The following is a 26,138-nucleotide window of genomic DNA, read 5'->3' as shown; positions in this document are numbered from 1 at the left end:
TCTTATTGAATGATGGTGCAGGCTCGAAGGGCCGAATGGCCTACTCCTGCACCTATTTTCTATGTTTTTATGTTTCTATATGCCCAGCACTCTGGCACTCAATCCCCACTACTCACTCCGAGCTGTGCCTTGACATCGTGCTTTCCTGCGGTCAGTATTTGATGTCTCTGGATAAGCCACAAGTTATTCCCATGGACACGCACGTCTGGCAGATCACGAAGCGGGATTACCTCTCCCACCTGCGGGCAGGTCAGAAGAGTCTCACTGACAAGGTGTATCGAGATATCGACGATCTTTTCCCTAGCCTCTGGGGTACTTTTGCTGGCTGGGCACATTCTGTTCTGTTTGCTGCTGATTTGAAGAAATTTCAGGTATACAAATACAAGCAAGGGCCAGACAGAATATAAACACCAGGAGCTGACAGCTACGCTTCTATTAGTCCGACGCAACATAGGGAATAATGTCATTGCTGTTTGACACTCCTCCGACATGTAGTGCTTGTGACCCCGGTCACGTTTCACCTGTTCAAACTTGCAGTTCACCACTGCCTCGGGCCCAGTTTTTTTCCTGTGATTGTACATAAACAAACCCCCATTATATACCCCGCCCAACATTCAGCTTCACTGGTTTCAATGGAATTGGCTATCCAGTGAGAGTCGTGGCTCAGTGAGCAATACTGAGGGAGTGCCGCACTGTCGGAGGGGCAGTACTGAGGGAGCGCCGCACTGTCGGAGGGGCAGTACTGAGGGAGTGCCGCACTGTCAGAGGGTCAGTCCTGTGGGAGCGCTGCACTGTCGGAGGGGCAGTACTGAGGGAGTGCCGCACTGTCGGAGGGGCAGTACTGAGGGAGCGCCGCACTGTCGGAGGGGCAGTACTGAGGGAGTGCCGCACTGTCGGAGGGGCAGTACTGAGGGAACTCTGCACTGTCGGAGGGGCAGTACTGAGGGAGCGCCGCACTGTCAGAGGGTCAGTACTGAGGGAGCGCCGCACTGTCGGAGGGGCAGTACTGAGGGAGAGCCGCACTGTCGGAGGGGCAGTACTGAGGGAGCGCCGCACTGTCAGAGGGGCAGTACTGAGGGAGTGCCGCACTGTCGGAGGGGCAGTGCTGAGGGAGTGCCGCACTGTCGGAGGGGCAGTACTGAGGGAGCGCTGCACTGTCGGAGGGACAGTACTGAGGGAGTGCCGCACTGTCGGAGGGGCAGTACTGAGGGAGTGCCGCACTGTCGGAGGGGCAGTACTGAGGGAGCACCGCACTGTCGGAGGGGCAGTACTGAGGGAGAGCTGCACTGTCGGAGGAGCCGTCATTTGGATGAGATATTAAAACTAGGCCCTGTCTGCTCTCTCTGGTGGATGTAAAAGATCCCATGGCACTATTTCAAAGAAAAACAGGGGAGTTATCACCCGCTGCCCCAATCCTGACTGATATTAAAAAGCACTCAACAAGCCCCAGTCGCCCAGTTATGCTTTGCAAAGCAGGGATTGGCCTCTCAGGAAAGGATGAACAGGCCGGGGGTATTTTCTGTAGAAAAGAGACGGCTGAGGGGTGACCTGATAGAGGTCTTTAGAATTATGAAAGGGTTCGATAGGGTAGACGTAGAGAGGATGTTTCCACGTGTGGGCGAGACCAGAACTAGGGGCCATCAATATGAGACAGTCACCAAGAAATCCAATGGGGAATTCAGAAGAAGCCACTTTACCCAGAGAGGGGGGAGAATGTGGAACTCGCTGCCACAGGGAGGTGTTGAGGCGAATAGTATCGATGCATTAAAGGGAAAATTAGATGGAATTTACGGCCCAGAAACAGGCCATTCGGCCCAACCAGTCCACGCCGGCGTTTATGCTCCACTCGAGCCTCCTCCCGTCTTTCCTCATCTAAATCTATCAGCATAACCCTCTATTCCCTTCTCCCTCATATCCTTGTCCAGCCTCCCCTTAAATACATCGATACTATTCGCCTCAACCCCTCCCTGTGGCAGCGAGTTCCACATTCTCACCGCTCTCCGGGTAAAGAAGTTTCTCCTGAATTCCCCATTGGATTTCTCGGTGACGATCTTCTATCGATGGCTCCCCGAGTTCTGGTCTCCCCCCCTCCCCCGCCATCACCCCCACAAAAACATCTTGCATTTATATAGCACCTTTAACCTAGTAAAACATCCCAGGAGCAATTATCAAACACAATGTGACACCGAGCCACAGAAGGAGATACTTGAGAAAGAAAGACTTGCATTTATATAGCACCTTTCACGACCATTGAACGTCTCTAAGCGCTTTACAGCCAATGAAGTACTTTTGGAGTGTGGTCACTGTTGTAATGTGGGAAACACAGCAGCCAATTTGAGCACAGCAAGCTCCCACACACAGCAATGTGATATTGACCAGATAGTCCGTTGGTGGAGCGAGAAATATTGGCCCCAGCACAATGGGGAGAACGTCCCCTGCTCTTCTTCAAAATAGTGGCCGTGGGATCTTTTACGTCCACCTAAGAGGGTAGACAGGGCCTCGGTTTAACATCTCATCTGAAAGATGGCACCTCCGACAGTGTAGCACTCCCTCAGTACTGTCCCTCCGACAGTGCAGCACTCCCTCAGTATTGCCTCTCCGACAGTGCAGCCCTCCCTCAGTATTGCCTCTCCGACAGTGCAGCACTCCCTCAGTACTGCCCCTCCGACAGTGCGGCGCTCCCTCAGTACTGCACTGGGAGTGTCAGCCTAGATTTTTGAGCTCAAGTCCCTGGAGTGGGACTTGAACCCACAACCTTCTGACTCAGAGGCGAGAGCGCTGCCCATTGAGCCACACAAGGGAGAAAGGAACATAAGAACATAAGAAATAAGAAATAAGAGCAGGAGTCGGCCATACGGCCCCTCGAGCCTGCTCCACCATTCAATAAGATCATGGCTGATCTGATCATGGACTCAGCTCCACTTCCCTGCCCGCTCCCCATAACTCCTTATCCCTTATCGTTTAAGAAACTGTCTATTTCTGTCTTAAATTTATTCAATGTCCCAGCTTCCACAGCTCTCTGAGGCAGCGAATTCCACACATTTACAACCCTCTGAGAGAAGAAATTTCTCCTCCTCTCAGTTTTAAATGGGCGGCCCCTTATTCTAAGATCGTGCCCTCTAGTTCTAGTCTCCCCCATCAGTGGAAACATCCTCTCTGCATCCACCTTGTCAAGCCCCCTCATAATCTTATACGTTTCGATAAGATCACCTCTCATTCTTCTGAATTCCAATGAGTAGAGGTCCAACCTCCTCAACCTTTCCTCATAAGTCAACCCCCTCATCCCCGGAATCAACCGAGTGAACCGTCTCTGAACTGCCTCCAAAGCAAGTATATCCTTTCGTAAATATGGAAACCAAAACTGCACGCAGTATTCCAGGTGTGGCCTCACCAATACCCTGTATAACTGTAGCAAGACTTCCCTGCTTTTATACCCTTTGCAATATAGACCAAGATACCATTTGCCTTCCTGATCACTTGCTGTACCTGCATACTAACCTTTTGTGTTTCATGCACAAATACCCCCAGGTCCCGCTGTACTGTGGCACTTTGCAATCTTTCTCCATTTAAATAATAACTTGCTCTTTGATTTTTTTTACTGCCAAAGTGCATGACCCCACACTTTCCAACATTATACTCCGTCTGCCAAATTTTTGCCCACTCACTTAGCCTGTCTATGTCCTTTTGCAGATTTTTTGTGTCCTCCTCACACATTGCTTTTCCTCCCATCTTTGTATCGTCAGCAAATTTAGCTACTTAACACTCAGTCCCCTCTTCCAAGTCGTTAATATAGATTGTAAATAGTGGAGGTCCCAGCACTGATCCCTGCGGCACCCCACTAGTTACTGGTTGCAACCAGAGAATGAACCATTTATCCTAACTCTCTGGTCTCTGTTAGTTAGCCAATCCTCCATCCATGCTAATAGAAGGATATGGTGATGGGGTGAGATGGAGAGGGGTGGGAGGGGGCTGGTGTGGAGCATAAACCCCGGCACGGAGCGGTGGGGCATAAACCCCGGCACGGAGCGGTGGGGCATAAACCCCGGCACGGAGCGGTGGGGCATAAACCCCGGCACGGAGCGGTGGGGCATAAACCCCGGCACGGAGCGGTGGGGCCGAATGGCCTGTTTCTGGGCTGTAAACACTGTGTGGAAGGTAACGGCTTGGATTCGTGACTCTATCTCTGGAGCCTTGCTCCATCTAGTGGCCACAATGGGAGGTGCTGCCTGTGGCGGAAGGAGCACTGTTAAACAGGGACTTGCAATGGTGAAGGGTTTTGCTTACCACACACTGATGCCTTTTCAACGGGCTTTGTGATCAATTATTTCTGAAGTGCGGTTGCTGCCGTAATGCAGGCCTCCATCAATCCGAGTAACCACATCGATGAAGAGGGAGCAATCTTCTCGCTCACAGAGGCAAGCGCTGGACTGGTATCGTCTGAACATCTCTCAGTCTCGGCAAGGCTGCCGTTTGTTGCCCCCCGCCATGTTGCCCCGAGAATCTGGCTCCGTGGCCTCCTTCCTGAACCGCTGCAGTCCGCAGCATTGGTATTCTGTTAAGCGGTGTTTATAGAGGGTAGACAGAGAGAGAAAACTATTTGTTGCTGGTGGGTATGGGGGAAGTCTAGGGCAAGAGGAACGAGAACAATAGAACGGTTACAGCACAGAAGGAGGCCATTCGGCCCGTCGGGCCCATGCCGGCTCTCTGCAAGAGCACCTCAGCCAGTCCCACTCCCCCGCCCTTTCCCCGTAGCCCTGAAAATTTTTCCTTCAGGTACTTATCCAATTCCCCTTTTGAAAGCCACGATTGAGACTGCCTCCACCACCCTCTCAGGCAGCGCATTCCAGATCCTAACCACTCGCTGCGTAAAAAGGTTTTCCCTCATGTCGCCTTTGGTTCTTCTGCCAATCGCCTTAAATCTGTGTCCTCTGGTTCCCGACCCTTCCACCAATGGGAACAGTTTCTCTCCATCTACTCTGTCCAGACCCCTCATGGTTTTGAACACCTCGATCAAATCTCCTCTCAACCTTCTCTGCTCTGTCAGTGTCAGCTGTGGCTCAGTGGTTAGCCCTCTCTCGCCTCTGAGTCAGCAGGTTGTGGGTTCTAGTCCCACTCCAGGGACTTGAGCACAAAAATCCAGGCTGATACTCCCAGTGCTGAGGGAGCGCCGCACTGTCGGAGGGACAGTACTGAGGGAGTGCCGCACTGTCGGAGGGGCAGTGCTGAGGGAGCGTCGCTCTGTCGGAGGGGCAGTACTGAGGGAGCGCCGCACTGTCGGAGGGGCAGTGCTGAGGGAGCGCCGCACTGTCGGAGGGGCAGTACTGAGGGAGCGCCGCACTGTCGGAGGGGCAGTGCTGAGGGAGCGCCGCACTGTCGGAGGGGCAGTACTGAGGGAGCGCCGCACTGTCGGAGGGGCAGTACTGAGGGAGTGCTGCACTGTCGGAGGGGCAATACTGAGGGAGCGCCGCACTGTCGGAGGGGCAGTACTGAGGGAGCGCCGCACTGTCGGAGGTGCCATCTTTCGGATGAGATGTCTGCTCTCAGGTGGACGTAAAAGATCCCATGGCACTAATGCGAAGAAGAGCAGGGGAGTTATCCCCGGTGTCCTGGGGCCAATATTTATCCCTCAATCAACATAACAAAAATAAATTATCTGGTCATTATCACATTGCTGTTTGAGGGAGCTTGCTGTGCGGAAACTGGCTGCCGCGTTTCCCACATTACAACGGTGACTGCGCTTCAAAAAGTACTTCACTGGCTCTAAAGCACTTTGAGAAGTCCGGTGGTCGTGAAAGGTGCTATATAAATGCAAGTCTTTCTTTCTTTCTCTGCTCGAACCTCAAAATCAGAGCCAGGCCATTGGAAACACCTCGTCACGCAGAGGGTGGTCGGAGTGCGGAACTCTCGCCAACAAAAAGCAGTAGATACCAGCTCAAGTAGTAATTTTAAATCTGAGATTGACAGTTTTTGCTTGACTAGCGCATTGAGGGATACGGAGCCAAGGCGGGTCGGTGGAGTTGAGGTCGAAGATCAGCCACGATCTCATTGAACGGTAAACAGACTCGAGGAGCTGAACGGACTCTTCCTGTTCCTGTGCAGTGTTCCCCCTAAACCAATCGCGGGATCCCGCGCAGGTCTCAGCAAAATCGTGATCTTTATAAAACACTGGCAAAGCCTCAAATGGAGCACTGTGTCCAATTCTGGGCACCACACTTTAGGAAGGATGTGAAGGCCTTAGAGAGGGAGCAGAAAAGATTTACGAGAACGGTTCCAGGAACGAGGGACTTCAGTTACGGGGATAGACTGGAGAAGCTGGGGTTGTTCTCCTTGGAGCAGAGAAGGTTGAGAGGAGATTTGACTGAGGTGTTCAAAATCATAGAAACATAGAAAATAGGTGCAGGAGCAGGCCATTCGGCCCTTCGAGCCTGCCCCACCATTCAATATTGTCACGGCTGAACATGCAACTTCAGTACCCCATTCCTGCTTTCTCTCCATACCCCTTGATCCCTTTAGCCGTAAGGGCCACATCTAACTCCCTTTTGAATATATCTAACGAACTGGCCTCAACAACTTTCTGCGGCAGGGAATTCCACAGGTTAACAACTCTCTGAGTGAAGAAGTTTCTCCTCATCTCGGTCCTAAATGGCTTACCCCTTATCCTTAGACTGTGACCCCTGGTTCTGGACTTCCCCAACATCGGGAACATTCTTCCTGCATCTAACCTGTCCAATCCCGTCAGAATTTTATATGTTGCTATGAGATCCCCTCTCATTCTTCTAAATTCCAGTGAATATAAGCCTCGTCGATCCAGTCTTTCTTCATATGTCAGTCCTGCCATCCCGGGAATCAGTCTGGTGAGTGTCATGAGGGGTCTGGACAGAGCAGATAGAGAGAAACTGTTCCCATTGGTGGAAGGGTCGAGAACCAGAGGGACACAGATTTAAGGCGATTGGCAGAAGAACCAAAGACGACATGAGGAAAAACTTTATAACGCAGCGAGTGGTTAGGATCTGGAATGCGCTGCCTGAGAGGGTGGTGGAGGCAGTCTCAATCGTGGCTTTCAAAAGGGAGTTGGAGAAGTGTCTGAAGGAAAAAAATTGCAGGGCTACGGGGAAAGGGCGGGGGGAGTGGGACTGGCTGAGGTGTTCTTGCAGAGGGCCGGCACCGGCTCGATGGGCCGAATGGCCTCCTTCTGTGCTGTACCCGTTCCGTGATTCTATTCTAACATTCTTCCTGACTCATGAGACCACTTCAGAGGGGCAGTTGAACGTCAACCACATTGGTGTGGGGACTGGAGTCACATGTAGGCCCAGACCGGGTAAGGGCGGCAGGTGTCCTTCCCTGAACGAACTTTAGTGAACCAGTTGGGTTTTTACAGCAATCCAACAGTTCATGCCACCTTTTTATTTCCAGAATTTTTGGTTTAAATTGAGTTCAAATTCAGAAAGACCGAGCAGGGGTACGAGTTCTCCTCGGTGTCCTGGGGCCGATCAATCACCATCACTAAATACAGATTATCTGGTCATCACAGAAATTTACAGCACGGAAGGAGGCCATTCGGCCCATCGTGTCCGTGCCGGCCAACAAAGAGCTACCCAGCCTAATCCTACTTTCCGGCTCTCGGTCCGTAGCCCTGCAGGTTACGGCACTTCAGGTGTACATCCAGGTACTTTTTAAATGTGGTGAGGGTTTCTGCCTCTACCACCCTTTCAGGCCGTGAGTTCCAGACCCCCACCACCCTCTGGGTGAAGAAATTTCCCCTCAAATCCCCTCTAAACCCCCGACCAATTGTTTTAAGTCAATCATTATCACATTGCTGTTTGCCGAGCGCAGATTGGCTTCCGAATTACAACAGCGACTACACTTCCAACGGTACCTCACTGGCCAGGAAGGGCAAAGGGGCGTTCTGTGGTTGTGAAAGGCGCTATAGAAATGCAGGTTCTTTCCCCCTCCCCCACCCTCCCCTCTCGGGTGCAGGGGTTGTGTTGTTGCCAGGTTCAGTGCGAGAGACGCCGTTACACAAGCTGCTCGGGGCTCGAGTTAACCAATGGAGCGTGGCTGACTGTCCAGGGCTATTTTCGTCAGTCGATTTCGCTGCTGTCCCCAGTAACAGATGCTCTGCGGGCATTGAACGCAAAATATTACGTCGGGCTCCTCAACTGATCATGTTCCAGCTTCCTCGATGGGACGAAGCGGAGGGGGGGGGGGGGAGTGCGCGGAGAGGGGAGGGGGAAGGGGGGAGAGGGGGAGGGGCGTGGAGGAGGGGAGAGGGGGAGTGGGAGAGGGGGGAGAGGGCAGTGGGGGGGGGGGGAGTGCGCGGAGAGGGGAGGGGGAAGGGGGGAGAGGGGGAGGGGCGTGGAGAGGGGGAGAGGGGGAGTGGGAGAGGGGGGAGAGGGCAGTGGGGGGGGGGAGTGCGCGGAGAGGGGAGGGGGAAGGGGGGAGAGGGGGAGGGGCGTGGAGAGGGGGAGAGGGGGAGTGGGAGAGGGGGGAGAGGGCAGTGGGGGAGGGGGAGTGTAGGGGGCGCGGAGGGGGGAGGGTGTGGGGAGGGGGAGTGCGGGGTGGGGGAGTGGGGGAAGGGCGCAGAGTGGGGCGGGGGAGTGGGGGAGTGGGGAATGGGGGAGGGGGGGTGAGCATCTCACAACCACGTGAAAGGCGCTATATAAATGTAAGTCCTTGAGCACAACATAAGGGCCGAGAGCGAAGGTTCAGGGGTCGGCCATTTAGGACTGAGATGAGGAGGAATTTCTTCACTCAGAGGGTGGTGAATCTTTGGAATTCTCTGCCCCAGAGGGCTGTGGAGGCTCAGTCTTTGAGTCAAGACAGAGATCAATAGATTTTTGGGCACTAAGGGAATCGAGGGATATGGGGATCGGGCGGGAAAGTGAGGTTGAGGTCGAAGATCAGCCATGATTTTACTGACATAAGAACATAAGGAATAGGAGCAGGAGTCAGCCATTCGGCCCCTCGAGCCTGCTCCGCCATTCAGTAAGATCATGGCTGATCTGATCTTGGCCTCAACTCCACTTCCCTGCCCGCTTCCCATAACCTTTGACTCCTTATCATTCAAAAATCTGTCTATCTCCACCTCTAAACCCCCTACCAATTGTTTTAAGTCAATCATTATCACATTGCTGTTTGTCGAGCGCAAATATACTCAATGACCCAGCCTCCACAGCTCTCTGGGGCAGAGAATTCCACAGATTCACAACCCTCTGAGAGAAGAAATTCCTCCTCATCTCAGACTGTGTGACCCCTGGTTCTAGACTCCCCAGCCCGGGGGGAAACACCCTCCCTGCATCTAGCCTGTCAAGCCCTGTAAGAATGTTGTATGTTTCAATGAGGTCACCTCTCATTCTTCTAAACTCTAGAGAATATCGGCCGGGTCGACTCAATCTCTCCTCATAGGACAATCCCCCCATCCCAGGAATACCCCTAGCCCTTGTGGCTTGGGGTGGAAGTGACCTCACTATCAATGCGGTTGGTTGACTCTCGACTGGCCGCCAAAATAGCTGAGCATGTCCCGCCAATGATGGTCACCATCTCGTTTGCTGTGTGTGGGAGCTTGCTGTGCTCAAAATTGGCTGCTGCGTTTCCTACATTACAACAGTGACTACACTCCAAAAAGTACTTCATTGATTCTGAGGGGACTGGACAGGGTAGATACAGAGAGGCTGTTTCCCCTCGTGGGGGAATCTAGAACTATGGGGCAAAGTTTCAGAATAAGGGGTCGGCCATTTAGGACTGAGATGAGGAGGAATTTCTTCACTCAGAGGGTGGTGAATCTTTGGAATTCTCTGCCCCAGAGGGCTGTGGCTCAGTCATTGAGTATATTCAAGACAGAGATCGATAGATTTTTGGATATTAAGGGAATCGAGGGATATGGGGACAGTGCAGGAAAGTGGAGTTGAGGTCGAAGATCAGCCGTGATCTCATTGAATGGCGGAGCAGGCTCGAGGGGCCGAATGGTCGACTCCTGATCCTAATTCTTGTGTTCTTCCTCTCTCTCTGAGTCAGAAGGTTGCGGATTCAAGTCCCACTCCAGGGACTTGAGCACATAAATCTAGGCTGACTCTCCCAGAGCTGAGGGAGCGCCGCACTGTCGGAGGGGCAGTACTGAGGGAGGGCCGCACTGTCGGAGGGGCAATACTGAGGGAGGGCTGCACTGTCAGAAGGGCAGTACTGTTGGAGGGGCAGTACTGAGGGAGGGCCGCACTGTCGGAGGGGCAATACTGAGGGAGGGCTGCACTGTCAGAAGGGCAGTACTGTTGGAGGGGCAATACTGAGGGAGGGCTGCACTGTCAGAAGGGCAGTACTGAGGGAGCGCCGCACTGTTGGAGGGGCAGTACTGAGGGAGGGCCGCACTGTCGGAGGGGCAGTACTGAGGAAGCGCCGCACTGTCGGAGGGGCAGTACTGAGGGAGCGCTGCACTGTCGGAGGGGCAGTACTCAGGAGTGCCGCACTGTCGGAGGGGCGGTACTGATGGAGCGCCGCACTGTCGGAGGGGCAGTACTGAGGGAGCGCCGCACTGTCGGAGGGGCAGTACTGAGGGAGCGCCGCACTGTCGGAGGGGCAGTACTGAGGGAGCGCCGCACTGTCGGAGGGGCAGTACTGAGGGAGGGCCGCACTGTCGGAGGGGCAATACTGAGGGAGGGCTGCACTGTCAGAAGGGCAGTACTGTTGGAGGGGCAGTACTGAGGGAGGGCCGCACTGTTGGAGGGGCAGTACTAAGGGAGGGCTGCACTGTTGGAGGGGCAGTACTAAGGGAGCGCTGCACTGTCGGAGGGGCAGTACTGAGGGAGCGCTGCACTGTCGGAGGGGCAGTACTGAGGAAGTGTTGCACTGTCTTTCGGATGTGACGTTAAACCGAGGACCCGTCTGCCCTCTCAGGTTGCTGTTCATGGGAGCTTGCTGTGCGCAAATGGGCTGCAGCGTTTCCCACATTACAGCCGTGACCACATTCCAAAAATTACTTCATCGGCTGCAAAGCTCTGTGAGATGTTCGGTGGTTGTGGATGGCACTATGTAAATGCAGGTCTTTCTTTCTTCCGGCTCCCCGTGGCTCAGGGTGGAATTTACATCAAGAAAATTCCTTTCGAAGCTGAAATTAAAATAACTAATTGCTGCCGGTGGTGGGGTGGGTTTCTGGGACGAGGAAGGGTTGTGCGCCGAGCGTACGATGGTGGAGGGCCAGCAGATGGAGTGAGTCGCTCTCTCCTGCCGGCGAGGTTTGGTGCCACACTACGGAATGCCAAGCAGCTGCTCCCTGTCACATTCGATCACTGTCCATCCGCTGACGGCTGACAGAACGAGCTGCTGCCCCGTCACAACCCCTGCTCCCCCCCGCCCCACACACACACAACCAGGGCGACGGCCCTGACACTCGGCAACGAGGCTGCGTCTCCGCCGTATTTCATCAAAAACAAGAGGTCCCACAAGAACGACAGGAGGAACAGACACGCACTTCCGTACAGTCACCTCAGGACCCTCCCAAAGTACTTTTACAGCCAGTGAAGTTCTTTTTGGAAGTGTAGTCACTATTGTGATGTAGGAAGAGCGGCAGCTAATTTGCGCACAGCAAGCTCCCACTAACAGCAATCTGCTACTCTGTTTTTAGTGATGTTGGTCAAGGGATAAATGCTGGTCCCAGGACACCAGGGAGAACTCCCCCTTACTCTTCTTCAAAATAGTGGCATGGGATCATTTATGTCCACATGAGAATGTAGATGGGAGCCTCGATTTAACGTCTTCTGTGAAAGACAACTCCTCCGACAGTGCGGTGCTCCCTCAGTACTGCCCCTCCGACAGTGCGGCGCTCCCTCAGTACCTCCCCTCCGACACTGCGGCGCTCCCTCAGTACTGCCCCTCCGACAGTGCGGCGCTCCCTCAGTACCTCCCCTCCGACACTGCGGCGCTCCCTCAGTACTGCCCCTCCGACGGTGCGGCGCTCCCTCTGTACCTCCCCTCCGACACTCCCTCAGTACTGCCCCTCCGACAGTGCGGCGCTCCGTCAGCACTGCCCCTCCGACAGTGCGGAGCTCCCTCAGTACTGCCCCTCCGACAGTGCGGAGCTCCCTCAGCAATGCTCCTCCGACAGCGCGGCACTCCCTCAGCACTGCCCCTCCGACAGTGCGGCACTCCCTCAGTACTGCCCCTCCGACAGTGCGGCACTCCCTCAGCACTGCACTGGGAGTGTCACCCTAGACTTTTGTGCTCATGTCCCTGGAGTGGGATTTGAACCCACAACCTTCTGACTCAGAGGCGAGAGTGCTGCCCACTGAGTCACAGTCTGAAATGAGGTCGAAGGGCACAAGGGACATAAGAGCTTCCAATAAAGGGGCAAGCACGAAAGGTTTAACTTCCAACTGAGTGACCTGCACTTTTAGTTTTTAATTAGAGGCTGCCCACCTTCACAGGCATGTAAAAGGGTTTGATGGAGAGAGTGGATACTTCACAAACCCCTGGAGTCTCATTATTCGGATGTAAGTGCAGAAATCCAACATACTAACCCACAACAGTCAGACCTGCGTGTGTAGAAACCTCTCCCAGCATTGTTCTGGTTCATTCACAGTCGGCTATAACTGGTGGTCACCCTCTCACTCGAGCCTGTGGCTTTAGGTTCCACCGCAAACTCCAGCACGTAATCCAGGCCGACACTCCAAGTGCAGTACTGAGGGAGCGCCGCACTGTCGGAGGGGCAGTACTGAGGGAGCGCCGCACTGTCGGAGGGGCAGTACTGAGGGAGCGCCGCACTGTCGGAGGGGCAGTACTGAGGGAGCGCCGCACTGTCGGAGGGGCAGTACTGAGGGAGCGCCGCACTATCGGAGGGGCAGTACTGAGGGAGCGCTGCACTGTCAGAAGGGCAGTACTGAGGGAGCGCCGCACTGTCAGAGGGGCAGTACTGAGGGAGCGCTGCACTGTCAGAGGGGCAGTACTGAGGGAGCGCTGCATTGTCAGAAGGGCAGTACTGAGGGAGCGCTGCACTGTCGGAGGTGCTGCCTTTCAGATGAGACGTTAAACCGTCTGCCTGGTCGGGCAGACGTAAAAGCTCCCGCTGCACTATTTGAAGGAGAACAGCGGTTCTTGGCCAACATTCACCCCTCAGCACTGTCCCTCCGACAGTGCGGCGCTCCCTCAGTACTGCCCCGCCGACAGTGCGCTGCTCCCTCAGTACTGTCCCTCCGACAGTGCGGCGCTCCCTCAGTACTGCCCCTCCGACAGTGCAGCGCTCCCTCAGCACTGCCCCTCCGACAGTGCGGCGCTCCCTGAGTACTGCCCCTCCGACAGTGCGCTGTTCCCTCAGTACTGCCCCTCCGACAGTGCGCTGCTCCCTCAGTACTGCCCCTCCGACAGTGCGCTGCTCCCTCAGTACTGTCCCTCCGACAGTGCGGCGCTCCCTCATTACTGCCCCTCCGACAGTGCGGCACTCCCTCATTACTGCCCCTCCGACAGTGCGGCGCTCCCTCAGTACTGCCCCTCCGACAGTGCGGCGCTCCCTCAGTACTGCCCCTCCGACAGTGCGGCGCTCCCTCAGTACTGCCCCTCCGACAGTGCGCTGCTCCCTCAGTACTGCCCCTCCGACAGTGCGGCACTCCCTCATTACTGCCCCTCCGACAGTGCGGCGCTCCCTCAGTACTGCCCCTCCGACAGTGCTGCACTCCCTCAGCACTGCACTGGGAGTATTGGCCTAGATTTTGTTTAATTTTTTTTATTTCAAAATATACTTTATTCATATAAAAATTTGTACAGTACATTCAAAAGCAGTTCCGTACATTTAGCTGCGGTCAGCAATCCCATACACTATATTTGGGTGCTGACGGCAGTTCCGTTCAATACATTGCAAGTACAATTCGGTACAATACGGGATACATTGTAGTACATTCAACAAATTACATTACATATGTCACTATACAGTAGATGGAATGGGTGACGGTATATTTACATTTTTTCTTTTCAACGTGCATTACGAAACAGACCTTGCATTGTACATGGCACTACATAGGTGTTTACAGATCATGGTGCTCCATGTACACAAAAAAGTTACAAGTACAGCCCGAGGGGAGTTTTGTACTGATTCCAGCCCCTGGGTTTACCGTGGCGGGAGGGCTTTAAACTGTGGCCCTTCCCCACCGTGCCTTTACGGCGAATGCACTAATTTTAAGTGCGTCCCTCAGCACTTAATCCTGGATCTTGGATTGCGCCAGTCTGCAACACGCAGACGTGGACACCTCCTTGCTCTGGAAGACCAGCAAGTTTCGGCAAGACCAAAGTTTGTTTAATAGCTTAGTAGAGGCTAGCAGCCAAGAAGAAATTTCCAAAAATATTCGGAGGGATTTAGTCAGTTCGACTTCTCCTGTCCTACATTGTTAGGTTTTGCAGACTGTCCATGCTTGACGTGTTATTTCTGAGAGTCGGATGAGGTCCCTCTTTGGATAGTTATCTAGCCCATTTCACACACTTTTATTCAGTCATGATTTCCCAACACAATTTGAGCCAATCAGGGAAAAAGTATGGCGAAAAAATTTGCATATAGAGCGGTGGGACAGCTGCGGTGTGATTGATACAGGTGTAGACATTATTTATTATACAATATCAGCCCCCGACCAAAATCCATAATACTGTTAATGGTGAGTCAGAGATTTCATGACTGTTATTGTGGGGGTTGATATGGGAAAGAGGGGAACTGGAAAATACCCAATTCAGTTGACTAGCTTTCACTGCTGCATAAATAAAATCTTTCTGAGACCGTTTGTTTTTGATTTCGCAATAAACACGAAATAAGACTCAGGTGCTCCTAACTACCCCTCGCTGGGAATTTTAAAAATACTTTACCTGCGCGACCTTTCCTTTAATGTTCCAAAAATTCAGGGCCCAAATTGTATTGCAATAATTTGGGAAAACAAATCTAAAAAATGCTGTGTTTATATGTATATTTATGTATGCGTGCACATATTTATATACGTGTGCATGTGTAGGTTTGAGTATGCATATATATCTATGTGCGCGATGAGTGTGTGGAAGATGCCTGTGCGTGGATTTTTTTAACGTGGGGTGTCCGTTGAACACCAGCCACCACACGGGCTTGACGGAGAAAGGTCTTGGTCCCGTGGCAAGGGAATCGAAGATGACTGAAGACCAGTCCCCGCTGCATGGGCCTAGTAATGTATGTGTGCATGTGTGCACATATGTACACATAAGAAAGAGGAGCAGGAGTCGGACATTTGACCCCTCGAGCCTGCTCCGCCATTCAGTAAGATCATGGCTGATCTGATCATGGACTCAGCTCCACTTCCCATAACCCTTTATACCCTTATCACTTAAAAATCTATCTCTGCCTTAAATATATTCAGTGACCCAGCCTCCAAAGCTCTCTGGGGCAGAGAATTCCACAGATTTACAACCCTCAGAGGAAATTCCTCATCTCAGTTTTAAATGGGCGGCCCCTTATTCTGAGACTATGTCCCCTAGTTTTAGTTTCCCCTATGAATGGAAATATCTTCTCTGCATCCCCCCTTGTCGAGGACCCTCATTATCTTATGTTTCCATAAGATCACCTCTCATTCTTCTGAACTCCATGAGTATAGGCCCAACCTACTCAACCTATCTTCATAAGTCAACCCCCTCATCTCTGGAATCAACCTAGTGAACCTTCTCGGACAGCCTCCAATACAAGTATATCCTTCCTCAAATACGGAGACCAAAACTGTATGCAGTACTCCAGGTGTGGCCTCACCAAACCCTGTACAATTGTAGCAGGACTTCCCTGCTTTTATACTCTAACCCCCTTGCAATAAAGGCCACCATTCCATTTGCCTTCCTGATCACTTGCTGTACCTGCATACTAACTTTTTGTGTTTCACGCACAAGAAACCTCAGGTTCCTCTGTACTGCAGCACTTTGCAATTGTTCCCCATTTGCATGTGTACTATATGTGTGCAGGCATGTGTACTATGTGTGCATGCGTGTGTGTGTGCGTGCGTGTGTGTACGCGCTGTGACAACAGGGACTGGGTTTAGCTCTGGTGAGACCCACAGCCCAACAACATCCAGGGTCTATACACGCACAGAGACTAGCCACTTGGACAAGGGCCGTTGATGTCTGTGGGATCAAACCGAGGCAAGTGCCAGCATGGACAGGCCAGGAGGTGGCTGGGGGGGGGGGGGTGAGGAATGGGTAAAAGCTGCCGCCACTGCAAAAATAAATTATCGGTGCAGTCACCCACCAGCACCAGCAGAGGGCAGTCAAAGGCTGCGCTGAAAAGTCTTGCTGCAAAGTCTTGCTGCATTCCCGAAGAGCAGAAGATGCCCTTATATTCTGGCAAATCAGAGCCTTTACTGCATGGCATTCGAGGGGACAAAAAGGGAGGCAGAAACAACTTTTGCATTTTAATATAAGCAAGTGAAGCAGTGGAATGTTTCAGTAACGCTGAACACACTGCATCCAATATCACAAAGCTAGCATTTCTTGGATGTTTTTGACGGAATACGATGCGACTATTTCTGTTATTGTGACTCCTTACCTGGTTGAGTCAGGGGGAGGGGGTGAGTGAGGTCCAGAACCCTTTGTTGATCTCTCTCTGCGGCTGGTCGGCGGGTGAAGATACAAGAGATTTGAAGTCACCTCGTCCTCAAATCACAGCAGCTCCCAGCTCCGGCAGCACTGGGCCTGTGTGCAGCTCCCCAGCAGCTTCTGTGGAGGAGGCAGACGGCGGAAAGAGGGAGAGTCAATGTTCAAGAGCGTGTGCGCGCGGGTGTGTGCAAGATGGAGCCTGTGATAGACCGAGTGAGTCCTGTGTACATCAGCGGAAACAGGAGAGACTGCGTACACAAGCGTGAGAGAAAGACATTGCGTGTGTGTGTGTGCGCACGCAAGACTGAACCTGTGATAGACCAAGTGAGTGTAATGAGACATTAGCGAAAATGTCTCATACACTCGTGAGAGAGTGTATGTGACTAGGAGTGTGTGTAGGAGAGACCCAAGTGTGTGTGTGTGAGTGTGCGCGAGTGTGTGTGAAAGAGAAAGTGTGTGTGAGACTGAGTGTATGAATGTGCAAGATTGGGCCTGTGCCAGATCGAGTGTGTGTGTGTGTGTGTGTGTGTGTGTGTGACATTAGTGGCAGACCGAGTGTGATTGAGTGAGCGTGCGAGGGAGCAAGCGAGTGAGTATACACTCTAGAGAGCGTGAGACAGCACCAAGTGTCTGAATGAGGGAGAATTGCACCTGAAAAAAAAACCTATTAAAAAAAAAGTAAGACACAACTTTGAGAGAGAGGACAGCACACGCCTGTGGTTAAGATTAGGTCAGTATTTTTAATGTAGCAAATATCTCATTTTACAGTGGTACAAGAGGAGGTTTCAAAGCAGAAGTCGACACGGCAGCACAGAACCAGCCAGTACAGGAGTGGGTGGGGATTGCAGCGCCCCTCACTGCACAGGACCCGACACTGATCGGGTACTCTGTGCTGACGTGGTCCCATCCCGCACACCCACGGTAACGATGCACCACTCGGCTCCGCAGTCTGTGGTGGGAAAGGGGAATAGGGGTGGGGAACGATCTGCAACAGTATACAGGAACAGATCGAGTTCAGCGACACAGCTCCCGGGGGGGGGGGGGGGGGGCCCTGGGTCTCACCGTGCAGAACATCACACTGCCAGCAAAATACAATGCTGGTTCCCGCGTGCAGGTGGAAATATTTACCGCGCTCACTGCAAGCAAAGCACAAGGGTGGTGATGGGCAGTCTCTCCCTCTCCCCTAACCAAATGGGCCTGGAGTTTAGAAGAATGAGAGGTGATTGCATTGCAACACACAAGATTCTGAAGAAGATTGACAGGGTAGATGCTGAGAGGGTGTTTCCCCCGGGCTGGGGAGTCTAGAACCAGGGCTCACAGTCTCAGGATAAGGAGGTCGGCCATTTAGGACTGAGATGAGGAGGAATCTCTTCACTCAGGAGGGTGGTGAATCTTTGGAATTCTCTGCCCCAGAGGCTCAGTCTCTGAATATACTCAAGGCTGAGATCGATAGATTTTTGGAGTTGAAGGGAATCAAGGGATCGTGGAGTTGAGGTCGATAATCAGCCGTGATCTTATTTAATGGTGGAGCAGGCTCGAGGGGCCGAATGGTCGACTCCTGCTCCTTATGTTCTCACCACTGCGTCTGGGAGGTGTGGAGAAGATGGGGGGAAATTGCGGTTATTCAGCGATAACATTGGGGAACACACTCCCGCCAGCCTGGGTTGGACTGACCCACCCGCGGTCCAACCTTCCCGGACCTGTCCCGTCAGCGGGGCGGGTATCGGACAGCAGAGCAGAGGAGCTGGCATTGGCCCCACTTTCCCCACAGGAGCGCAGCGGCTGTACAAAGGGAGGCCGACCTACGGGAAGATTGCGCGGCGGTTGAACTAAAGCCCGTGGCCCGGACCTCAGCTCATCACCGCCAGCCAAAGCCCCGGGCCGTGCAAACACGCCGGGTTGAAATGTTCGGCAAAGCATCAGGTTTCATTTGCTTCTGGAATGATGTCCAGGTTAAACAACAGCGAAGGCCTCGCGGTCAGCATCCACAAGGCTCCAGTACTGACACGAGGGGCCCCTCGCCCATTACTGCCAACAGGAGAACAGCAGGAACGTCCCGAACAGCATGGCCCGCACCATTAAACAAGCAGCACAGGATCCTTCCTAGGAGCAAGGAGCCCACTTGAAAGGAAAGACTTGCATTTATATAGCACCTTTCATGACCATCGGCCATCCCAAAGCGCTTTACAGCCAATGAAGTACTTTTGAAGTGTAATCACTGTTGTAATGTGGGAAACGCGGCAGCCAATTTGCACACAGCAAGCTCCCACACACAGCACTGTGATAATGACCAGATAATCTGTTTTTTTTCTGTTGATTGAGGGATAAATATTGGCCCCAGGACACTGGGGATAACTCCCCTGCTCTTCTTCGAAACAGTGCCGTGGGATCTTTTACATCCAGCTGAGGGGGCAGACGGGGCCTCGGTTTAACATCTCATCCGAAAGACGGCCCCTCCAACAGTGCAGCCCTCCCTCAGCACTGTACTGGGAGTGTTAGCCCAGATTTTTGTGTTCAAGACCCTGGAGTGAAGCTTGAACCCACAACCTTTTGACTCAAGAGGCGAGAGTGCTGCCCACTGAGCCCCAGCTGACACTTGGAGCAACTCGAGCTGTGCACGGGAACACTGTGTTAGTAAGTCTGGAGTGCAGGGCACTGCGCTATAATGGTAATTCTTATCACGCTCATTAATATTAACAAGCACACTCATTAATATTAACAAGCTTATTAATAGACATTATGCAAATCAGCAATGCTTTTGATCAGCCACAGAGTGTTGAGATCACAGCGCGGGGCGGTGTTGTGAGGTACTTGGCTTCCTGTTAGTTCCATACGCCGGACCTGATACAACTGATGTCACACCACCCACTGGGCCCATCTGACTGGAAAATGTTGAACCTGTTTCAATCATTTACATTTGCTGGGCGCTGGGGAAAGAGCTGGGAGAGTGGCACTGATTGGATAGCCCTTCCAAAGCACAGGCACGATGGGCCGAATGGCCTTTCTCCGTGCTCTAGGGTTCCTATGATTTCCACCAGGCAAATCCAATATGCCCACTGTTTATGACGAAGGCTTTCAAACTGGAGACCCTCCAGCTGGGAGGGAGGCCGGAGGGGGGCTCTGGGTACCAACGGGTTCGTGACGTGCTCGGGTTTATGTCCGCCTTGGGCTGGGCCCACCACAAGCATGGCGCCCAGGGAATTCTGCACCCTGCGATTTTCCGTGTCTCAATAGGCAGCCCGTGGCATCGCTCACACCTTGCGCGTAAAGGACGGGCGCGTCGATACCACGTGACGCGCGGCGCAGCATTCTGCTGCTGAGGTGCGGGGATGCAGCTCCTGGTACGCCCCCTTTAAGGGCTGCTGCCCCTCGGGAGTCAGAACCACAGTAGCCGCACCTCAAAAAGGTAATTCATTGGCTGTTGTCACAAAGTAGGGGGAGGGGGGAGCCGGGGGTCAATTGAAAATTTCCGATGGGTAGATTTTTGTAGGGCATCAAGGGATGCGGAACCTAGGCGGATGGATGGAGTTAAGATACAGGTCGGCCACGATCTCACTGAATGGCGGAACAGGCTCGAGGGGCTGAATGGCCTCCTCCTGCTCCTTGGTTCCGGGCCTCAGGTTGTGCCGACTGACAGAACGAAGATCTTGCGGCCCCAAAGACACAAGTCGCTTGACACATTGCTTTCGCTTAGCAGCAGAATACTACATCTTGCACAACAGGAAGTAACAGGCACATTAAACCCCCCGCCCCCCCCCACCCAACTCCAACACATCTGGCTCACTGCTAACCCTACCAGGGGTGGTCTGCCAGTAATAGAACATACAAAAAAAAAAATAATTGCAGATCGGCATAAAGATATACCTATATTTTATAACCGCTGCGTTATTTGCCACGCACCAGCTCGATAACCCGGTTTTGATCACGTCACACCCTTCAGCACAAGGTGGTGCCGTTAGCAGCTCGAGTCTGGGGACACATGAGGCAGAGGGGACCCAAAAATAACAGAATTAACCCTTCGCTGGCCTCCAGCTGTGCACGGGGGGGTTAAAGGGCATGGCGTGCAGTATGTCACTGAGCAGCGATACAGCTCGGGTGTGGGGGGGGGAGCCAACCTGAACCCTCAACGGCGTCAGCCCAAGCCTCGATTAGCTGGCAGGATTCAATCCCCCCCCTCCCCCAATAAATAATAATAACGGGAGGGTCATTTTTGGAGGCTTTTGGTGGGTGTGATACGTCAATACAAAAGAATGTCCTCAGCAGACAGTGACCTTCAGCTTTCTCACTTGTTACTCACAAACAGTTTACAGGGTTTGAGCCACACCCTGTCCATTATCGTGCATTTGGTGCGTCTGCAAACAATGCTGCCTATTGTAAGATACTCCCCTAAACGGTGTAACTGTGTCAAGTCAGGGCGAAGCACGTCAGTGCTGGGCCCTCCCAGGGCAGGTACAGCACGGGGTTAGATACAGAGTAAAGCTCCCTCTACACTGTCCCATCAAACACTCCCAGGGCAGGTACAGCACGGGGTTAGATACAGAGTAAAGCTCCCTCTGCACTATCCCATCAAACACTCCCAGGGCAGGTACAGCACGGGTTAGATACAGAGTAAAGCTCCCTCTACACTGTCCCATCAAACACTCCCAGGGCGGGTACAGCACGGGGTTAGATACAGAGTAAAGCTCCCTCTACACTGTCCCATCAAACACTCCCAGGGCAGGTACAGGGGGTTAGATACAGAGTAAAGCTCCCTCTACACTGTCCCATCAAACACACCCAGGGCGGGTACAGAACGGGGTTAGATAGAGTAAAGCTCCCTCTACACTGTCCCATCAAACACTCCCAGGGCAGGTACAGCACGGGGTTAGATACAGAGTAAAGCTCCCTCTACACTGTCCCCATCAAACACTCCCAGGGCAGGTACAGCACGGGGTTAGATACAGAGTAAAGCTCCCTCTACACTGTCCCATCAAACACTCCCAGGGCAGGTACATCACGGGGTTAGATACAGAGTAAAGCTCCCTCTACACTGTCCCATCAAACACTCCCAGGGCGGGTACAGAACGGGGTTAGATACAGAGTAAAGCTCCCTCTACACTGTCCCATCAAACACTCCCAGGGCAGGTACAGCACGGGGTTAGATACAGAGTAAAGCTCCCTCTACACTGTCCACACAGTGTGCTATAGGTCCAATCTGAGAACAGCGCCCCCTATTGTCATTTCCCACACCACCTATCCTCTAGCCTGAAGGATTTGATACCCGACATTGGTACCTCTCCACTGTGGCCCAGTGCCCACCAGCAAACGGATCGAATGGTCTCGAATGTAATTATTTTTTTTTTAATAAAAGAGCTTGTTGAGGAAACCGCGGAGAGGCAAAGATAAGCAAAGCTGCAGAGGGGCAGGGTGAGGAGACATCGCCCTGAACAATCCCGCCCAATTTAAACACAATTTTCTAGCTACATCAGTAACATTTCACCAGGCAGAGTGGAAGATTAATTTCAATTTGTAATGCACACGTTTGAATAAATGTTCCGACTACAGTGATATATATATATTTTTTTAAAAACATAAAACTAGCGACTATTACAGTGGGCCTTTCAACCGATTTTTAACAGGACTAAGGTCTCAGATGGTTTACATACAGGTGCAGAAGGATGCGGGAGTGTCGAGTGTGCAGCTTCCCCATACCCGAGAGTGAGTCAGAGGGCTGATCAAGGACTCAACCCCAAACCCGCCAGCTTCCAATCAGCATATTTCACCAGGTAGAAAGCTGGGGTACATATCGTGTCTTAACTCATCTCACAGGAGCTCGCAAAGCGCTTAGTTACTTTGTAGAATCCAGCGCGCAGATTAATAGGCGGCCATTTTGTGCAACAGCAAGATCCCGCAAAGAACAATATGGTGAAGGACGGGTTAATCTGTATTTGGTAGTGTCAAGTTGGCCGGAGCTTTGGGAAAACTCACTGTTCTTCTACCCTCAGTGCGGTGGGATCTGTCACCCAGCACATCAGAGAAGGCAGAGGGGGGTCTCGGTTTAATGTCTCACTCAATAACAAGACGGCATCTCCAACAGTGCGGCACTCCCTCAGCACTGCTCCTCCGACAGTGGGGCACCCGGTCAGTACTGCCCCTCCGACAGTGGGGCGCTCCCCCAGTACTGCCCCTCCGACAGTGCAGCATTCCCTCAGTACTGCCCCTCCGACAGTGCGGTGCTCCCTCAGTACTGCCCCTCCGATAGTGCAGCATTCCCTCAGTACTGCCCCTCCGACAGTGCGGCGCTCCCTCAGTACTGCCCCTCCGACAGTGCGGCGCTCCCCCAGTACTGCCCCTCCGACAGTGCAGTATGGCACTCCCTCAGCACTGCCCCTCCCACAGTGCGGCACTCCCTCAGCACTGCCCCTCCCACAGTGCGGCACTCCCTCAGCACTGCCCCTCCCACAGTGCGGCGCTCCCCCAGTACTGCCCCTTCCACAGTGCAATACGGCACTCCCTCAGCACTGCCCCTCCCACAGTGCGGCACTCCCTCAGCACTGCCCCTCCCACAGTACGGCGCTCCCTCAGCACTGCCCCTCCCACAGTGCAGCACTCCCTCAGCACTGCCCCTCCCACAGTACGGCGCTCCCTCAGCACTGCCCCTCCCACAGTACGGCGCTCCCTCAGCACTGCCTCTCCCACAGTACGGCGCTCCCTCAGCACTGCCCCTCCCACAGTACGGCGCTCCCTCAGCACTGCCCCTCCCACAGTACGGCGCTCCCTCAGCACTGCCCCTCCCACAGTGCAGCACTCCCTCAGCACTGCCCCTCCCACAGTGCGGCACTCCCCCAGTACTGCCCCTCCCACAGTGCGGCGCTCCCTCAGCACTGCACTGGGAGTGTCGGCCTGGGTGACGCGTGGAGTGCGTCTAGAATGCCCGCTCGTCGGAAGTTAACAAGTGAATGTCTCGCCAATGGAACCGAGCTGAGCACTTGCCCTCGTGAGCAGGGGCCATGGATCCTTTACACCTCCAAGTGGAACTCGGGGGATGCAAAGGCGCTCGCTGCCACCAGAGAGAGGACGACGTAGGGTCGGGCCGGCACTGAATGAGGTATTTGTTTCACACGTGGTAAAAGTCTGTGCAACTCTAGAGTGACAGGCACTTGTTGTTAACCAGATCGTCGTCAGGGGCGCATTCTTGTTTCCCTCCACAGCTGCATACTGGGTGTGTTTCTGTCCTAAACAGTATCCTTTCTCTCTCACCCGTCCCTGCTGACATGTAAAGCAGACAGGCAGCACTGCCATGGTTACTCCCGACACTGGCTGAACGGCTATTTGAGTTCCCACTCCCCACCTGCTGCGGCGCTGAAGATCGCAGCTCCGGCCACACGGAATAAATTCAGGGCCCCCGCACCATGCGAGACAGAAGCCATTCGCCACACAGCGTTACTCCTGCAGCTCACTGGGCCCTGGGCACTCTGTAGTGGAGGGTGTGTTATGCTCCGCAAGGGAAGAGCAATTCAGAAAAATAAATTTAACCGGGTGGGAGCGGAAAAAGATTCTTCTTAAAGCAGAATACATTTTAAAAAATCAACTCCCTTTGGTGCACTGGTACAATACCTATACAGGTTGAACCTCCTTAATCCAGAACTCCCTTATCCAAACCATCGCTCGTCCAGAACCATTCTGGGCCACCGGGTGGCGCATGCGCACAACTCCGACTTAAACTGCCGACTTCCGCGATCCACCGCCCCCCCCATGATCTCTCTGCCTCACTCTCAGCCCCAAGCCAGCCAGCCCCGTTATCCCCTTGCTCAGTACCTGTACCATCCAATTTAACGTGACCACCCCTCGTCTGGAAAAATCCCTGATCCGGAACAGGCCACCTCCCAAGGGTTCCGGAAAAGGGAGGCTCAACCTGTATTTGTTATCACTACACGACAGGCAGGGCAAGCCGATTCAAGGTGACCACCTTTTGGTGAAATGTGATCCCGGTGTTCGCGTCGATGTTTCGGTGGGGGTGGATCGAATTGCACTATTTCCCCTCCCTCCCTGTGGAAAAGCCCGACTTCAGCTCGGCGTTTGCCAGCTCGAGGGGCTCTCCAACCTCCGTGGCGGGCCTAGAATCACTGGCCCGAGAGTTGGCGAGCATTGCAAGCGGCCCTTCTCCAGACACCAACCCAGCTTTGGAAGGATGGAGTCTTCAGTTTGTCTCAAGTCGTTACAGGAACGGGCCCTAAACACCAACGTTCCCCCATATTTTTTCGCGGGGGGGGTGGGGGGGGAGGCGGGGGTGCGTGGTCCCTTTAAGTGGCCGCGCATGCGCGGTTTCTCCCGTAGGAAAGGCGGTGAACAGCCTGCGCGGAACCTCCAGAGAGCTGTGCGGCTTAGCGGGAACCTTGTCTGTCTCACTGTCTGCGAGAGGATGACGGACACCACCATTGCGATGCAAATCCTTTGCGATAACACTGGTGACTCCACCAGCTCCGCCCCACCCCCCCGATCCCCGACCCCCACCCCACCTACCTCTTACCATTAACACAAAGAAAAGGGTTTGATTTCATTCGGACGAGAGATGGGGCTGAAAGGACGGATGACAAGAGCTGCTCTACTTAATGGTTACTGCTCGCTCGTCGAAACACCACCCGCCCAAAATATTAACGGGCCACCCCAGAAAAATGGCCTCCAAAAAGGGAGCGGTGTTGTACAATGTGATAGTTACTGTTCGGTCAAAACTAAAAGGAGCAACCAGTTCCCGATGGTCTGTCAGCTTCCTTGGGACTTCCAACAGGAACTGGGAACCGTAACAAATATCACGCCCTCCGCCGGTAATTATTCGGATCAAAGCAAGGTCAGTGAAGAAAGGATGTCGCCCACTTTACGGGGTTAACCCGACGGATCCATCTTGTTTCCGAAGCTGCTGTTGCGGTGAACCACCGGCTCAAGGCTTTGGTGAAAGTGTTTGAGTGTCCTGGTTAAGGTTGGGGTCTCCCGCCGGGGTGGGGGTGGGCACTTACGGGCTCTGGCCAGACTCGACGGTGCCATCTTCGGTGTGCAGGATCTCAATGCTGCTGTCGGGCAGGCTGTGCGAGGCGCTGTCTGTCAGCTCCGACTCGTGCGTCTGGCTGGGGGACAGCGCTTGGGGGGAGCTGCCCGAGCCCGAGCTGGGGGTGGGGGTGGGGGTGGGGTCCTCCACCAGGCCCAGGATCTGCTGCACGCCCCTCTGCAGCTGCTGTTCAAACACAGGCAAGACACAGCCATTATAGTTCTGGGGGCGATCGGGACCCCCCGCCCCCCCCATCCCAGAGAGCATTATACGTCACGTGACTGCCCGCTCATACCCGCTCTCACCCCCACACCCCCCACCCCGTCCAATCCCCCATTTTACCACCCCCCCCATCCCACTCCACTCTATCCCCCCCCACCCCCACACCTGACCCAATCCCCCATCCCATCAAATCCCCTCCACTCCACCCTCACCCCATTCACTCCCCCCCCCCCCCTCTCTCCACACCCCATCCAATCCCCTCCCCCACCCCATTCGGCCACCTCCCCCACCCCATTCCCTACTCCACTCCACCACCCCATCTAATCCC

At 53.7% G+C, this 26,138-nt stretch overlaps 1 protein-coding gene across 2 annotated transcripts in view; it reads right to left on the bottom strand.

Moving 5' to 3' along the window:
- Positions 1-22,054: 22,054 nt before the first annotated feature.
- Positions 22,055-26,138, bottom strand: part of tbc1d17 (TBC1 domain family, member 17) — a 52,253-nt gene continuing 48,169 nt past the window's right edge. For both annotated transcript variants that reach the window (XM_070861827.1, XM_070861828.1), the window contains exon 17: positions 22,055-25,774. In XM_070861827.1, the coding sequence (XP_070717928.1) occupies positions 25,556-25,774 (219 nt within the window). In that variant the 3' untranslated portion in view covers positions 22,055-25,555. The remainder of the gene's footprint in view (positions 25,775-26,138) is intronic.

This window comes from Pristiophorus japonicus, chromosome 19, assembly GCF_044704955.1.
Source record: "Pristiophorus japonicus isolate sPriJap1 chromosome 19, sPriJap1.hap1, whole genome shotgun sequence".
NCBI lineage: Eukaryota > Metazoa > Chordata > Chondrichthyes > Pristiophoridae > Pristiophorus > Pristiophorus japonicus.
The sequence above is the reverse complement of the archived record's forward strand: the minus strand, read 5'-3'. Positions and strand labels throughout refer to the sequence as shown.